Source organism: Equus quagga, chromosome 12 (genome assembly GCF_021613505.1).
Source record: "Equus quagga isolate Etosha38 chromosome 12, UCLA_HA_Equagga_1.0, whole genome shotgun sequence".
Classification (NCBI taxonomy): Eukaryota; Metazoa; Chordata; class Mammalia; order Perissodactyla; family Equidae; genus Equus; species Equus quagga.
The window spans coordinates 41048738-41065637 of NC_060278.1; the positions used below are offsets into that span (position 1 = coordinate 41048738).

General features: G+C 52.4%; 1 protein-coding gene across 2 annotated transcripts in view; it reads right to left on the reverse strand.

Annotated features, from left to right (window-relative positions):
* CNIH3 (cornichon family AMPA receptor auxiliary protein 3) overlaps window positions 1-16818 on the reverse strand; it is a 106203-nt gene extending 89385 nt beyond the window's left edge. For both annotated transcript variants that reach the window (XM_046679584.1, XM_046679583.1), the window contains exon 1: window positions 15946-16818. In XM_046679584.1, coding sequence (XP_046535540.1) covers window positions 15946-16026 — 81 coding nt within the window. In that variant the 5' untranslated portion in view covers window positions 16027-16818. The remainder of the gene's footprint in view (window positions 1-15945) is intronic.
* Window positions 16819-16900: the final 82 nt, after the last annotated feature.

Here is a 16900-nt window from a genome sequence, read left to right on the forward strand (position 1 = left end):
CACTCCTGAGAATGCAGGACCATAAGGTTTTGAACGTTATGAAAGCTGTGCTGATGCAGCAGAGAGGGTGACCCCCAATTCAGAACACCAGGAGAAACAGAAGACCCCTTGTTTGACAATTAAACAGAGTGCAACCCAGAGACAGGTGAATGGACCTATGAGGGGTGGTTTGGGGCTGGCCCCGGGGCAACGCCCATTCTGGCTCAGTCCTCTGAATTAGGAGCGCATGTGTGTGCCAGGCCTCTTGGACGGAAATCTCTGTTCACAAGGAGAGAATGCACCTCTCAGAGACAGCGAAGTAAATAAATAAAAATGGTAAAACCACCCTCTAATTTTTTTACATCTTCCTCAGGGCTACACAATATCTTAAATATGGAGATTGGAGGAATATTACATCTATCCCTCTTTTCTTAATTCAATCAATAATCTCTTTCGCCCTATTTAGAAAACAGCAAAACGTCACAAAATCCGATTATGACTTGTGGAAGAAGTATGAATACGCAGTCTGCACAACTGTAAAGATCAAGGAGACACTCTTTATTCTTTATTTCAGCTGCTACAAAACACAGTAGGTTGCCTGATGAAAACTCAGGGTTTGAAGTATCCTCATTTCCAAAGGAGAAGACAGACTAGATGATCGCGGTCCCTTTAGGTGGGGGGATTCAAGGACTGGATGTTTATATGAGACTATCTATCCCCTTTCATCAATGTAAGTCAAAATTAAAAGAAAACAAATCAGGGACTGGCCCGGGGGCCAAGTGGTTAAGTTTGCGCACTCTGCTTCGGCAGCCCAGGGTTTCACTGGTTCGAATCCCGGGTCCGGACCCGGCACTGCTCATGAGGCCGTGTTGAGGCGGCGTCCCACGTAGCACAACTAGAGGAACCTACAGCTAAAATATACAACTACGTACTGGGGGGCTTTGGGAAAAAAGAAAAAGAAAAATCAACAAACAGAAAACCAAACCCACCCACTCTGCCCCGTTTCCAGGAGGAGGGCACTGTCAGCTAAGTGCAGAAGTCCCCATGTGCCGATGTGGAGCAACCACACCCTCTCTGACATCACTGGGGGAGCTCTTGACCCCAAACCCTTTCCTGGTTGGGTTTTGGTCTGTTTCATTGGGTTTTTTTCTTGAATAAAGTGTTGCCCTTGGTAATTTGAGACAAGAAAGGAAAAAGTGAAGAGAGAGTCCGTGGACTAACAAGTAGCTCCCAGCAACCAAATTCTCTGCATGGTGCTGCAGCCACCTCCCCCTCTGCGGTCAGTGTCCCTGTCCCAGGCCCCGCACTGGGCTTGCCTCCTCCTGCCTGGGTGGGACTGACTTCCTGAAGATGCCACCCTGTTCTTAGAGCCACTGCTGCCTATGGCTTTAGTAATCTTGCCACAGCAAACCTTACTTGGCTCCTTGAGGACCATCCTAGAATGGTGGAGGGACTAATTTTAATGGAGGTGCCAGCACACAGCACAGCTCTGAGCCTTAACATCGTCCCTCTCCTCAGGGCACCACTGATGCTGCCTCCCATTTACAGAGCAAGATAACTTACTCTGTACAGTGGCAGAAGTTGCCAACTTTGCTCATTAGAAGAGAGTGGCTCCTGGTGGGAAGCCAGCGGGGGGGCATATTAAGTGGTACAGACAGGGCTTTGGGGGGAGGCTCCTGGAACTGAAATTGGGCACATCTGCTCAGAAGAGTCTGGATGTGGGGCAATGGGGAATTTCTCAGGAAGGGGAGGGAATCTGGGGGTGAGGGGTAGATTTTGCAACAGGAAAAGGAAGAGCTGGGTTTCATTTTTACCTCTTTCCTCTAGAATTTGGGGCTAAACAGGCTGGGAGACACCAAACAGGCAAGACATTGTTTTTCTTATTCACACAACTGGTGAGCATGTGCTTTGCTAAATTCCTGCAAAGCTGGCATCCGCGTGGACTCTGTAAAAGCTGCAGGCTCAGAAAGAAAGACCTGTCCACGGAAGCACGTCACACTGCTCCACGGAACGTTTTATCAACGAGACGATGGAGACTTGACTAAGTGGGCAGTCATCACTCAGAGAAACAGGTTCAGGGCCACCAGCCCAGTCAGACCATCCTCCTGGCCAGAGCACAGCTGCTCCTCATCAAGCTGAGGATGAAGAGAAATAAGATCTTTTTCTGTGGCTCACACGGGCTAACACATCACAGGGGCTGTGACAGCAAGAAGTCAACCTTTAGGAAAAATTTTGCCTTCTCTGAATACAGGTGAGGTGACAGCTAAACTGAGGAGCTCAGATAGAGAACACCTGCCATTTCGGGGTCACCCACCACCTCTGCCCACTTCCTACACGGGTCTGATTTCCTCTGAGGAATTGCCTCTCTCCCTTTGAGTGTATTCCCGGTGGGAGGGTAAATCCACGTGCCCGCCCTTCCACTGGGGAGACCAAAGGGTCCCCTGGGGATCACGGTCATCCTTCTACACACCACTCAGTACGGCCAGCAGGGGGCACCAACGCAAGCTCAGCCTACAAGACTCCATCCTTAGAAGGCACCAAGGACAGGAGAGGGAGTGCCCTTTAAGTCCTGGTTATTCTGTTGCTTCCAGTCTTGATTTCTGGACTTTCCATCCATTCTATGCACACTCCAATTCCACTTCCATAAATTCCTTTTTTGATTAAGGCGGCCAGAACTGATTTCTAAGAACCTTAACTAATACATTCCCTTCACAGAAAGCTGACACTGAATGCTGGGAAGACCATCAGAAAAGAAAAACCACGACAGGAGACAGGAAAAAGAACGAGAGGCATGTAGCGAGCAGCAGAACCACAGAATCCTGGAGCTGGACAGGAGCTCAGAGGTGGCTTTGTTCCGCTCCTTTGTTTTTTTCTGCTTTTTTCTCCCCAAATCCCCCAGCACACAGTTGTGTATTTTCAGTTGTGGGTCCTTCTAGCTGTGGCATGTGGGAGACCACCTCACCATGGCCTGATGAGTGGTGCCATGTCCGCGCCCAGGATCTGAAACAGTGAAACCCTGGGCCGCCGCAGCAGAGGCGCGAACTTAACCACTCGGCCACGGGGCCGGCCCCCGCTCCTTCATTTTATACCCACAAAAAACAAAACGCCCAGGGAGATGCCGGGATGTGTCTAAAGCCACAGAGCAGCCTGCTGAGAGCACCACTCAGCAGCAGCAGCAGCCCCATTAGCTGCCAGCCCCTTTCCAGGGCATCACTTTGAGTTCTAAAACTGCCAACCAATGAGAGAAAAGGATGTCAAGACCGAACACATTTTCCTCCAGTCATTTTTCTACAGTCAGCACATATGCTTTGCTGGCCTCGGCCCAGGTCCCTCATCACTCTCCAGAACCTCCAAGAAAAATGATTCCAGGATAAGTCACGGTCCAGTAATGATGAAGTGACTTCAAGTTCTGCTGCATCTGGTTCCGATTCCCAACTCCAGATGACTCCACATGCCCTCAGGGGCCATCTCTCCCCCAAACTGCTCCAGCTCGGGGGGGCTGTCACTCCTCTTTTCCCAGCGTCACCTCCCCCTCCATCCTCGCAAAGTGGCCAGCGTCAGCTTGATGCCACCTCAATTCAGAATCCCTCTCAGACAGACTTCCAAGCCCCACCCAATGGCCCACTTAGGATATACGACAATGAGAACAAGTCCTATAAAGACTTCAGGCAGGCCCATGGGATTCGCTGGGCCGGTACCCTTTCCCAATGAACAGAAAAAGGAAGGAGAAGGGAAACAGGATGATCTGGGCATCTATTCAGTGTGGAATTTAGAAATAGTTGGCACAAATTTGTTCTCTTTGGCCCTGGTCTGCCTACAGCTGCCGTGACGCCTCCCCAGCCAGCAGGACCTCCGGTGGACACACAAGCCGGACACGCAGTCCATCTCCACAGGTACACACGTCCAGGCCGGACCCCTCTGCCTCTGCCTGTGACACACCCGAGAATGGGACACCTCAGGCCTGTGGACAGAGCAGGTCAGTGCCCTCAGAATCCACCTCCCCTCACAGGATTCCCCCATATCTGGGCCTCAGACCTCCCAACTCCTGTTTCCTAATCTTTGTGCTCTGGGTGACTAGAATCATCTGGCTAGTTCCATACCCACACCCCTCGAATGCAGGTGCTACCTCCTTCTCTCAATAAGGTTCACAGCACACACCTAAATATTTTTTATCGAAGGTACAAATGTCTCTATTATATAGGGGGCCATCTGGGCTGCTACAGCTAGCTGGCTATGTGCTCTCAACTCTTTTTTTAGGGTTCATGAATCAGCTGCCATAAGAAAAAAAAAAGGAAATCAGCTCCAAGACTCTGCTTTCCTCCCCTGCATTTTTTCCCAGCAGGAGAACCGTATCCCGTAGTCAAAACGGACCATGGGAACACAAAAGCAGAAAAGACACCTAAGGAGGATGGTATCTGGAAATGTCAGCCCATGGTTCTAGATGCCTTGGGGAAGGGAGGGGTGTCAACTAACTTCCCAGCCCCTGGGCCCTCCAGCTGGGCTAAGTAACATTGTGCAGCCTCTGGCAGATCTAAGATAGATGCACAGGAGAAGGAATAAAAGGAGGTAATAGAGACATACGAGAAGAAAGGAGAGAGAGAGAGAGCAGTCAAGGCCTGGGAGTCTGCAATGTCAGAGACTCAACAACCGCAGACTTCTCCTGAACCAGCCAGGCAGCAGGTCTACCTGCTGGGCAGGGCTGGGGAGCTGAGCTCTGGGTACAGCACTGGCCAGAGAGAGGAAACAATAAAAGTGGGAAACCAAAGAACGTGAATGGAAAAGCTGAGGAATGGAGAGCAGACGTACCATGGATTCCCAGTGGCCTGCCCTGCGGCTCCTCCCTCGCTAGGAGGAAGGGTGTCCAGAGAAACGAAATCAGTGTGTCATTCAGTCAGAAACATGTCCTGGGCACACATCTGCAGCTTTTACAGACACTGCAAAGGACCAGAAGTTATAGTGACGTTCTGGTCAGACAGCATCACAGAAACCCAACCCCCCACGCGCAGTTCCAGGTGTCCATGGCACTCAACGCTGGACCATACAGGTAGCCATTCCCTAGCTCCTGCACCAGCCCACCACCCACTCTTACCCAGGAGGACGGAGAAAAGCAAATCCCACCCTCCCAAAACTTATGGCCAGGAAAGGCTGGGATCTGCAATGCTGAGAAATATTTTTTGTTGTGGTGGTAACTGCATGTGTACGTGTGTGTAAAATTACATTTTGACAAATCTAGTTTGTTTTTTTAAACCACTTTTGTGACTGAAAGCAGCTTAAAGAAACGAGAAAATGAAGTCATGCTCCAGGCATTTCCCAGCGCGCTGACAGCCTGCTTCACTTCCGGGCCCCAGCAGTCCCCAGCAGAGGGGCAGGAACAGAGGGTGTTCGGCTCCTCTGCAGCCCGCGTGAGGCTGCCAGTCCACCCCATGCAGCCACCATGAATATCTGCACTTACAAAAATGCAAATAAAGTTTTAATGAACGACAACAACAAAATTTTTCACAAGATCCCTTTGTTCTTAACATCAGGTGCGTTTCTCAGTTCTCTCACACACACAAAACCTTCTCAGGCCTAAAATCTCCGGAAACACTGATGTCTCTTCCTGATGAAAACCCCTGGAAGGAACCGCTGTGGTCATGGGGCCATCTGCCTGGCAGAGCCCAAGCGTTGCCTCCAGTAAAATCTGTTTAAGGAGCATTTATAACTCCTGACAAATAGGAGGCAATGCTAAGACTTGAAGAAAGATGCTATCACTATTTTATTCACCTAAAAGACTTGAGCATTCCAGAGTAATGTAATAAAACGGACCAGATATTTGGGCGAACAAGTGGACCTGGGATGTGTGGGGCATTGCCATTGGTCCATCCAAGAGGGAGGCAACCAACAGGAGCCAGAGGGTCACGAAAAGTCAGAGGGTTGGTGCACCAAGGACTAAGGAGCAAGAGAGTTTCTGCTTGTAACATTAGAGGAGCCACAAAAAATTAAATGTAGAAATACCGTGTGACCCTGCATTTCCAGGTTTGGGTATATACACCAAAGAATGCACAACAGGGTATCGAAGAGATATTTGTACACCCACATTCGTGTCAGCACTATTGACAATGATAGCCAAAAGGTGGACCCAGCAGAAGAATGGATAAACAAAACGTGGGCTAGACATACACTAGAATATTCTTCATCCTTAAAAAATAATGAATTCTGACACATGCTACAACATGGATGAACACTGAGGACATTACGCTACTGAAATAAGCCAGAAACAGAAGGACAAATATTGTATGATTCCACTCATATAAGGTACATAGAAGAGACCAACTCACAGAGACAGTAAGCAGAGTGGTGGTTGCCAGAGGCTGGGGGAGGGGGAACCGGAGTCAGTATTTAATGGGTATGGAGCTTCAGTTTGGGAAGACAAGAAAGTTCTGGAGATGGATGGTGGTGATGGTTGCACAACAATGTGAACGTACTTAATGCCACTGAACTACACACTTAAAAATGGTTAAAAATAGTAAATTTTGTTATGTATATTTTTCCACAACAAAAAGATAAAATCAAAAAGTTACAGGAGCCAGACAGAGCCCAAAGTAGAAACTGCAGGGCTACGTGAGATCCCTTTCTCTCTCTCTCTCTCTCTCTCTCTCCCGGTCCAATTGAACACACACATAATTAGTGTCTACACAGCCCTGCTGAGACAGAGGTTAAGAGCGAGCCCCGGCCCTCCACATGCCTGTGCATAACTGAGGCCCTTATCAATCCTTCAGCTGGCGTAATTGAGTAACTGTTCACTTACGACAATGGCCTCAGAGTCAGGTGGTGATGGAAGGTTCTGTTCTCGGAGCCCCGTCACAGACAGCAGTACCAAGGCCGGTGGCGCAGGGCACCCCTGGAGGGTGAGGCGGTCCCCTCTAACAACGGTGCCCAACCCGCACTGACGGGTGGGTCCTGGAGACCGCACTGCGCTGACTCTCCCTGCGGAGCCCAGGCCCAGGGCAGACGGCAGGAGCAGCTCTCGTACCTGGGAGTTCTGCCCAGGTGGACAGCAGCCCCGGCACACTGCCAGACAGCCCACCATGGCAGGGCTGAAACCTGGGCGCTGCCCCCCAGCCGGCCACCACTGTCCCCAAAGCCACAGGCTCCTGCTTTTCTTTTAAGAGATGAGACTTGCAAGCTTCTGGGTTCACGAGTCACACAAGACTGCCTAAGAGGTGACTCGCATTCCTCTCGCCACCAGTCTGAGAGTCACAACCACCAGCCATGGGCTCCACACGGGTTCGTGTGTCCTCCTAAGTTCTATGAATGCAAGACGTGGACAGCACGGGCCCTGCCTGCCATCAGCTTCTACTTCACTTAGAGAGCTGGCAGACACACGAGAAAGTGTGTACTGCCACAAGGCCGTATGTGCACAGGAGCAAACGAGCCACACGAGCTTTTAGGAATCTGTGGTAGGCGGGAGGGAGCAGAGTTGATAATGGCAGCACTTGAGCCAGACAGTGAAACAATGTGCAGAATTTAGATGCAAGAGGGAGAAAGTCTTTCCTCGTGGGAAGAAGAATAAATACACATATCTAGCAGGCAGTAACGTCTACCTGTGTGGGCCAGCCCTGGTGGCCTAGTGGTTAAGTTCGGCACACTCTGCTTCGGAAGCCTGGGTTCGGTTCCCAGCCACAGACCTACACCCCTTGTCTGTTGGTAGCCCTGCTGTGGTGGTGGCTCACATACAAAAAAAAAAGGGGGAAGATTGGCAGGGCATCTTGGCTCAGGGTGAATCTTCCTCAGCAAAAAAAAAAAAGTCTACCCGTGGAGTTGGGGGAGTGAGAAGTGGGCGAGTGGGAGATTGCCTGCAAAGGCAGGGAGACACTCATTGTAATAGGCCTCCAACGCCAAACATATGCAGACTTTATCCTATGAGATCCCTGTCTTCAGTCCCCATGTCCTGTAGCAGGGACTGTCCCAACCAAGATTCTGCAGCCTTAATGCCTGTGCACACAGAGATGTTGGTGGCTCCGTTATGGCCTACCAGCTTGATCTTGATTTAGGTATCTTTCTTAGTGTTTTATATTTTGGCTTTATTTTAGCATAAGACTGTCTCATGTTTGCCTCACTTTCTATGCCAAACGAAAAATATTTGCCAGACTCATCATTAAGTTCTAGACTGGTATTCAGAGACCAATTCAGGATTTAATCGTGCACTTGGAGCTTTCGGTGACCTTTGTGGGAATCAGTCAGATTCCGAGTGCCATTAGAAGCAGGGTGGGGAAGTCCCAGTCACTCCTGGAGCACTCCTTCATCCACCCCGCAGCGTGGAGTCTGTCGTCACGTGCACGACCTCAGTGTTTGTACAGGACTCACTTAACGCCTCTTCTCTAAACTAACAGGGCATTTTGTTTCTTAGGACTCTCTATCTACAAGAAGAGGAAACAAGACGACGGGCAAACACATCAGCCTGGAATTTAATATCTGCCTTATCTAAGCTACGAGGGGACTATCTACACCTGGTCATCAAAGGATGGGAGAATGGTGTATTTCATAATCATCCTCAATCAAAAATGGGAGCCACAAGATACCGTGGGGCCATTACCTTGAAGCAGAAAATCAACACAGCCTGAGCCAGCCCGGACATCAATCTCTGCCCTGGGACAACCACGTGGGCTGTGGTCACTGTCTGACAGCCCATTTCAAAGACAGCACTTCCTCTCTGACGCCTGCTGTTCAGCACCTCAGCCCAGCAGAGCCCTCCGCACCTTCAACCAGCCTGACCTGTGTCATCTGGGGTCTCCCCTCAACCCAGCAATGCTGGACTGGGCTCCGGCATCCTCCCACCGCACCTGGGACTCCGGGCCTCCAGCAGAGCCCAGGAACGTGTGTTTTTAACAGGCACCCAATGACTGCTATAACCAGGTGCATCTGGGAAACCATTCCCTGAGCAAGAGTTTGTCAAGCTTGGGTTGGCGACAGTCAAACAGCCAGATCTAGCAGGCGAAAGAAGCCAGAGAAGTGGTTAGTATGGAAGAGATCCTGCCAAGAAAGACCACTCTCGGCAGCGGTGGGGTGAGTTCATTCAGGTGAGAGTTTAACCAAGGAGGCCATTTTGGAAGGGACCACAACGCTCTGAGAAGCAGCAGACGAGAGCCTGAACCAAGGCAGAGCCACATGCAGGGAGAACAGGGATGGATATGACCAGGAAGCGAAGAAAGAATGGACAGGAGTGGCGAGGCAGTGGTGAGTACTGGGTCCACTGAGGCCGTGAGGGCTCAGGAGGGCACGTGGATGCATTCAGTTTGGAACCGACTGGGGGACACCGGGTAGGCAGCCCGAGAGACAGTCTGCGTCGGAGGACAGGTCCGGGAAGCATCGGTATCTTGGGGCGGAGAACCACCAACAGGTAAATGAAGGCAGAGGAGAAGGAGCCCAGAGAGGAGACGGGGAGAAATGGTCAGGCGAAGGGGAGGAACACAGATGCAGCGTGCAGAGAGAGCCACAAGGAGGTCGTGGACCGTGTCAGAACCAGAGAGGTTCCAATAAGCACTAAATGGTACTCAGAGACTGGCCAGTGGGAGACCAGTGCTGCCACTGCCAAGAGCAGGGCTGAGAAGAGGTGGGGACACAAGGCAGTGGCCAAGGAGGAAACGAATGCCTTAAAAAGACAGAAAGGAAGCAAAAGTGGCAAAATGCTAACATCTGCTAATTCTTGGTGGAGGATGCAGAAGAAGGTTTCATGAGTCTCTACTTTTCTGTATGTTTGATGTAAGAATAAAAAGAGTGAACGGGAGGCAGGACGTGGGGAGGCAAAAGCTGTCTGCGAGGGAAGAGAGGCTGGGTGGCCTGACGAGGGGACAAAGAGGCTTGTCTGCAAGCTCAGAGACGCCACATCTGCCAGGGGTGAGGACCAGCAAGGGGCAGTGGCCGAGGACACAGGAAGCGGGGATAAGGGATGGAGCAACGTCCCTGGGGAGCAGGCAGGGGGGCATCGGCCTCAGACAGAAGGAAAGACTCTGCTCCTTCGGAGTCTGGGAAGGAAGGAGAAATCGCAGGGGCAGAATCAGAGCAGCTCGGGGGCCGGGCAGGAATGGAGGTGTCCCTGTCTGATGACCTCCATCTTCTCTGAGAGTTGGAGGTGACGTCATCTGCTGAGAGGAGATGGTAGGGGGGCTTTGGGGAGCTTCATGGGGCTCTGAGAAAATGCCAAAGATCTAGAACAGTATTGTCGGAGCTGAGAGAACGCACCGGGATGACGCTGATGACTTCTGAGGCAATAGTGATGTCAGCCCCAGCAGCCCCCAGGCACCCGGGTGAGAGCAGAGGGGGAAATGAGTGGATTCCTCGGAGACCAAGGGCTTCCAGGTGGGAGCGATGGGACACAGGACACAGCAGCTGAGAGCAGCGTAAGAGCCAGGTGGAGGATGATGAGGTCGGATGGCACAGAGCAGGAACTGAACCCTCTCCTCCTCAACGACGGGGGGACCGCGGAGAGGGCAAGAGGAAACGGCTGGAAGCGAGAGAGCCCAGGGCTCGCCCTGGACAGGCAGAGCCAGGGTGTGCGGCTGAAGGGATGGAAGTGGTCACTGGAAGTGACCAGCGGCGATTGGAGGTGAGGTCAGATCACTGACAGCACCCAACGGGTGACGCAGGATGCGGACATGACTGTGACCAGATGCCAGTTCTTTGTTGGATCCCTGGAGGAACGGCCGACAGGAGACACATGATGGCGACCAGGAAGCCTGGCGAGGGCCCTCCCCAGACAGCTGTCTACAGGAGAGGAATGTGTTTGCAGACTTTCTGCGGCTGGGAGAGCGGCAACAGAGCACAAGCCCAGAGGAGACAGCACAGAGCCACGTGTATGCAAGGAGAGAACGGGCCAGCTGGCCAAAGGGCAAAGGGCCTGGATGAGCCAAGTGAAGTCATCAGACCTCACGATTCAGGAGGGAACTCCGCCCAGGCATGGCCTCAGGGCCAACAGAGGCGCACACCCCAAGCACCTGGCAGAGACCTGGCAACAGCCACTGCCTTTAAGGCTTGTTCAGCAACTGTAACATCAAAGTCAAAGGTTCCAGTGCCCCTGCAACAGCTGACCCCAGCCCCACCCTGAACCTCCCCAGGCGGGGTGACGGGCCAGTGGCCGCTCCTTTTAGCTGGTCTCTGAATTCAGCATCCTCCTCTCCTCTCTCTCCAGCTGACTGTGGCAGAAATACAATGATGCGTAAGCCTTCTCTTCCAGGGGTAGTTACCGAAAATCGCCAGCCACCGCCTCAAGGCCAGCAAGGGTGAGCGGCACGAGTTAGCACAGACATCACACCTAAGGGAGGCGCGCTCTCCAGGCACGGCTGGCACCGCTCCCACGCCATCCGCTGTGGGGTAACTAGCTCCACTGTCCTCAAGACGGCACCCCAGTGACGGCCAGTCTTCTTTTGTAACAACTACAGCTTCCAAGGTTTCAAGTGACGGGGTTCAGCAGAAAATGCACATGTCCATACTGCCTGGGGAGCAGTCACTGAGAAGCAGCCAGAAGCCAGACCAGAAGTGAGTTACCGCATCAGCCAGAAGGGAACAAGAAATTATTCTATGACCGAGCCCCTCCTACATGCCAGGCACTGTTCTAGCCTCGAGAAACAAAGGGAACATGCTCTCAGGCAGCTTCCTTCTAGGCTAGCCAGGAGGCAACGGAGAACGAGGTGGGGACGAGAGAGGAGGGAGCAGGGGGGCTGGAGGTGCAGACATCACATCCAAAAGGGAGAGACCAGAGGGGACGGAGACGTCCCAGACAGAATCAAAAGTGGAGACAGGTTAGGCACGGCTAAGAGCTCGGCAGACCCACCTGGGTAGCGCAAGGAGGGTCTTCAAAGGGCAGGCCACTGTCAACCCCAAGCATCCGACCACTTTACATAAACCCACTTCTTGTTTCCAGATGGATAATTTGAGAAACTGCAAAGTTTACTCGGTTCCCAGTGGCTGAGTCTGTGCCGGTGGAACTGGCTAAAACGTTCAGCCATCAAGACATTTCGCCTAGTAAAACTGCCTCGCCGTAAATTTGTATTTGTTATCATCTGTTAGGGCCCATTAAAACTCTCCAATAGCAACTGCTGCTACGAATCCAAAAAAATATTATTAAGAATTAACTTCATTTGTATGTTGTCAAAACTCAGAGTTTTTAAAAATAACCCTAGATAGAAGAAATTTTAAAAGCTAAAAACCTGAAATAACTAGTAACGAATGTTTAATCTTTTCAAAGAGTGGTTTTGTCTGTGTTTATATAAATGAGACCGTCTGCAAACAGGCTCAACCAAGCTGGAGCCGAGAGGGCTCTTGTGAGAAAACATGGTTCATTTTATACAGGCTGCAAAGAGATATCACTTCCCATGTGAAACCCCACAGAGCATTTTTTTTTCCTTCTAAACATCCATACGCAACTTTTAAAAATACACACATACACAATGATTGGAAGAAGACACACCCAAATCTGCTCTGGATGATAAGATTAGTGGTGATTTTGTTCCATTACATGTCCCTGTATTTTCAAAATTTTTGGCAATGAACCTGCATCATTTTATAAACAGAAAAACTAATTTTAAAAAAAATGAAGTAGAATTTCCTCTTTTTAAAAAGGATACAATAGTGTGTTTGGTGTCTTCTTGTTCCATCAGAAATTCCAACCCTGAGTATTTTATTTATAACAGAGGAACGTAATTCCTTGGATAGAAACGTTATCCACTCTCATCAAAGTTAAGCCAAACACAGTAACTAGGGTTAGAAAAAAGTCATGGGCATAAGAGTCTCAGACTCGGCTCAAATCCCAGCTCCAATACATACCAGCTGTGTAACCCCAGGCAAATTTCATAACCTCTCTGATCCACAGTTTCGTCATCTGTAAAGTGTCAGTTGCGAGGACTAAATGGCTTCCTGGGCAGTAAGAAGCCCCGTGCCCGAAGGTATGCAAAGCCACAAAAACCCCTCAGTTTTATTCTGCATCCTCCAAAGGTGACAAATGTACTCAAAGATAGGGGCTGATATAAAACAAATTGGTAATTCGAAACATTTTCATTTGAAAACAAATGGAGATACACATTCAAAGTAAAAAACAAGACTTGCAAGAAATGTGCCTATGGCTGGCCACATGCATCCCCGCTCCCAGGCCTCCAGTGGGAAGAAAGAGGTAAACAATTGGAGGAACACCTGAGAGGGCGTCCATAGTGGCAACAACTGGCCTACCGTAGACACTCACCGAGCAGTAGCTCCTATCCTTACCCCTGAGTAGGAATGCACAATTAAATAAGGTAAACACGCCCTCTTCGCATCTCTCAGCCTGGAGATGGCGATGGGGCTGGCTTTCTAACCGCTGTGTGTTAAGTGCCCAATTCATTATTTGGGGCGTCATTATATCTACGCAATCAATATGGCTCGTCATATCAAGAAACAGATGAGGAATATACAAAGCTGGAAAGCAAGCAAACACAGAATCTAATATAAAACTAACTGTCCTAAGTTTTGGTTGAAATAATTACCACCATATACTCAACCCCCACACATACAATGTGTGCGCTGCAATCCACGGTCTCAGATTTCCCCTTTCGATGCTTCGGAACCTAATCAACGTGGTGGGGCTTTGGGTGGTTTTTTTCTGGAAAATGGGAGGAGGAAAAGACATGGAAAGGAAGAGGGCTGAGACTGGGGAACTGTTATCGTAACTTGAATTCAAAGAGTACAAATCCTTTTATTACTAGAAACTGGAATCTTGCCATTGCCACTGGGATTCAGGTCAGGACCTGAGCCAGACTAGGAATCTGATGGCATTTAGCTGCCCTGCACAAGGGGGTAAGCACTGGGACCCCGGAGAGTGGAGGCCAATACGGGATCAGAGCAATGCCTGGTTGTGATGCAAACATCTATTAGTCATCCAGCGGCACCAACTGTCCATTTAATTAACTGCTCCTGAATTATTTATCATCTACCCCTGAGGGAGAGAAAAATCACTCTTTCTGGTTACCTGCTCTGCTTCAGGGGCTGGTTCAGAGAACTCCAAGGCTGACAGTTTGAGGGAGCTCTGGTCCCTGCCACCCTCTGGTCAAGGCAAAAACATACAGAAACAGCAAATGAAGTATTTCTGGAAAAAGGGAGTAGTCAGCCTTCTAGAATGCAAACAACTCCCCAAATCCAAAAAAGCAGAGAAAAACTCCTCTAAAACACATTAGCAGGGGTCAGCGGCACTGTCTGGGCGTGATGTGTTCTGCATCCTTTTTTGTTCTAAATTAGGTAAAGTTTCCTTTTCCCTTAACAACTGTCGACAACTTCAAGGCTCAACTCCCTACCACAGATGAGACCCAGCCTTCCAGGGCAGAGGAGGAGAGGCTGTGAAATCCCACCGCTTCTCACCCGCAGGATTTCTGAACAGTTCCAAGAGCCCTGTGTCTGAATTCCTTCTGTCTCACCCCCAGATGCCGAAATCAACTGATTCCCGGACTTCACACCATGTTAGACAGAAGGGGAAGCTTGGAGATCATCCGGGTCCACCTCCTCACTTGGGAGATGTGGAAGGAAGCCCAGCTAGCGACTTTCCTAAGGTGACATGATTAAAAGCGCTCCTGGGGTGGGGGTGGGGGGCTCCCTGTCCTCCCTGCCAGAGAGCCTTGTCACAGGAGCAGCTCTAGCTGCTTAGTTCTATTTTAAGATAAACCCTCTCACTCCAGTAACCACTTATACAAAACACCTGCATCTCACCCGCCCTGCAGTTTCCTTCGGGCTTTATTCGGGGTCCTCTCCCAGGGCGCTCCGCTCTCGAAGGGGCGCCCGGACCACGCCTCCAGGAATGCATCTCAGGGCAGTTGCCAGTCACCCGGACTTGCCCGGCAGGGCAAGGCTGTTAATGGGGGGAGACTACGCACTACCGAGCTCCTTCTCAAAGGCTTGACCTTACACATTCTCCCTGCCAGCCCTCTGATGGTGAGGGGAGGGAACCTAAACAACCTCAGAGGAGGAATTCCAGTACAATCGACTCCCACATCGGGCACGCTCTCTACGAGAAGACGAGCCTTCCCCCGGCCGGCTCCCTCCCTTTCTTCCTACTTCTATTCAGAAGCATTCGCTCCCCCATTCCCACACCACACCTGCAGAACTGGGACCCACCACGCTGCCCTCCACCTGGCGTCGCCCTGGGAAGGGGGCAGGAAAGCTTGTGCCCGCTGGGGATGCTGAGGGCCTGGGAAGGGAGGTCTGCCACCTGCAGCCCCGGAGTCTTTCAGGAGTGGGACAGCTGGGGCCCCAGGAGAGCAAAGGACGAAACTCGCTCTCCTCGACTTTCCTCCAAGGCCCCATTCATCCCTGGCTTTGCCCCGGCCCCCTCGTCTTCTCGCTTCTCTCTCTCCCTTGCCGTTCCGCATCTCCCAAGTCAACCCCCATCACCTGGGTCCCCTCCGCTCCCCTCCCCGGGCCTCTCCCCACTTCCTCTTACAAGGCGCTCCTGTCGTGTTTCCACTTTGTCTCCAATATGTCTAACCGCAACCCACCACAGATTTTGACATTTTAAATGTTTAGTTGTTATAGTTACTTGACTAATTGCCGGGCCCGACAGCGGCGCTTCTCCCTCGCCTCCGGCGAGCATGAGAGAAGGGGGCAGGGGAGGTGGGGGGTACGGGGCTGTAGCCGCCACTCCTCGGGGCCCGGGACTCAAGGCTAGGCCCTGGCAAGGGTGCCTTGCCTGGGAACCGGCGGTCCCTCCGCCTCCAGCCTGCAGCCTGGGCACGGAAGGCACGCCGGGCCTCTGGATGCCGCGCACCGTCTCCTGCCCGGGACACGGGAGCGGCAGGGGGGGCAACCCCAGGGGGGCCAACCCCAGGAGGCGCCGCGGCTGGCCTCCCGGTGCGCCCACGCTCGCAATGCGGAGAAAGTGAGGTGGCATTTTAGTGGAACTGGGGAAGGAGGTGGACAGGGGCGCTTTTGGGGCAAAGAAAAGAGTTAGAAGCGGCTGGGCCAGTTACTCACGTGCCAGATAGCGAAGAAGATGAGCGCAGCGCACAGCACCAGGGACAGCATGTAGCAGAAAGCAGCGAAAGTGAAGGCCATGGCCGGTGGTCCGATCCCGCCACGCACAAAGAGCCCCTAGGAGGCTGGTGTCCCCCTCGGCGACCGCACTCCCTCAAAAGAGGGGCAAAAAGGAGCCACGCCTGCACCCTGCCCTCGAGGCGAGTGGCTAGGAGGAGGCACGCCAAGCGGAGAGAGCCTTAAGGGTCAGCGAACAGAGACAGGATTCCCGCAGGCTCCGGCGACCCGGGATGACAGCCCGCCCGCGAAAAAAGGAAAAAGCGCGTCAAGCGTCGTTGGCGGGAACTGTCCCCAAATCGGAGAAGAAACCAAAGCAGTGGAGAACTCCTCAGATGACTGCACGCCAGCGAGCCTCTCGAGACCAGCACGGCGAGGGGCGCGAGGACTCCAGGGAGGACCGCGTGAGCAGCTCCGGGCCCCCGGAACCCCAGGGAAGAGCCCTCCGCTCTCCGCGCCCCAGCCCAAGAGCAGAGGCGAGCGCGCCGCTCAGGACCCCCTGCGCCGCCGGGGCGCAAACGGAGAGCGCCCAGCGCGGGGCCCGGGCGGACGGCGAGCTCCTCCCGAATCCCAGAGCCGCCGCCGGCGCCTTCCCGGGGGAACAGATCTTTAGGTGGCCGGGAAGGACCAGGTCCCCGTGGTCCTGCGCCCCGGACGCGGCTTCCAGGGCTGCTGTGCGCTCCTGTGCGCGCCGGGCCCCGGCCTCGGTAATCCAAGTTCCCCGGAGCCTAGGGATGGGCGCGGGGTGGGCCCGGCCTCCAGCCCCGCGGGCCCGCTCCCGCCCGGGCGGCAGGAGCGGCGGGTTTCAGGCCAAGAGCTGCTCGCCGCCAAGCGCGCTCCACCTGCTGCTGCTGCTGCCGCCGCGTCTGGCGCTGCGAGCACGGGAGCGGCGCGCCCG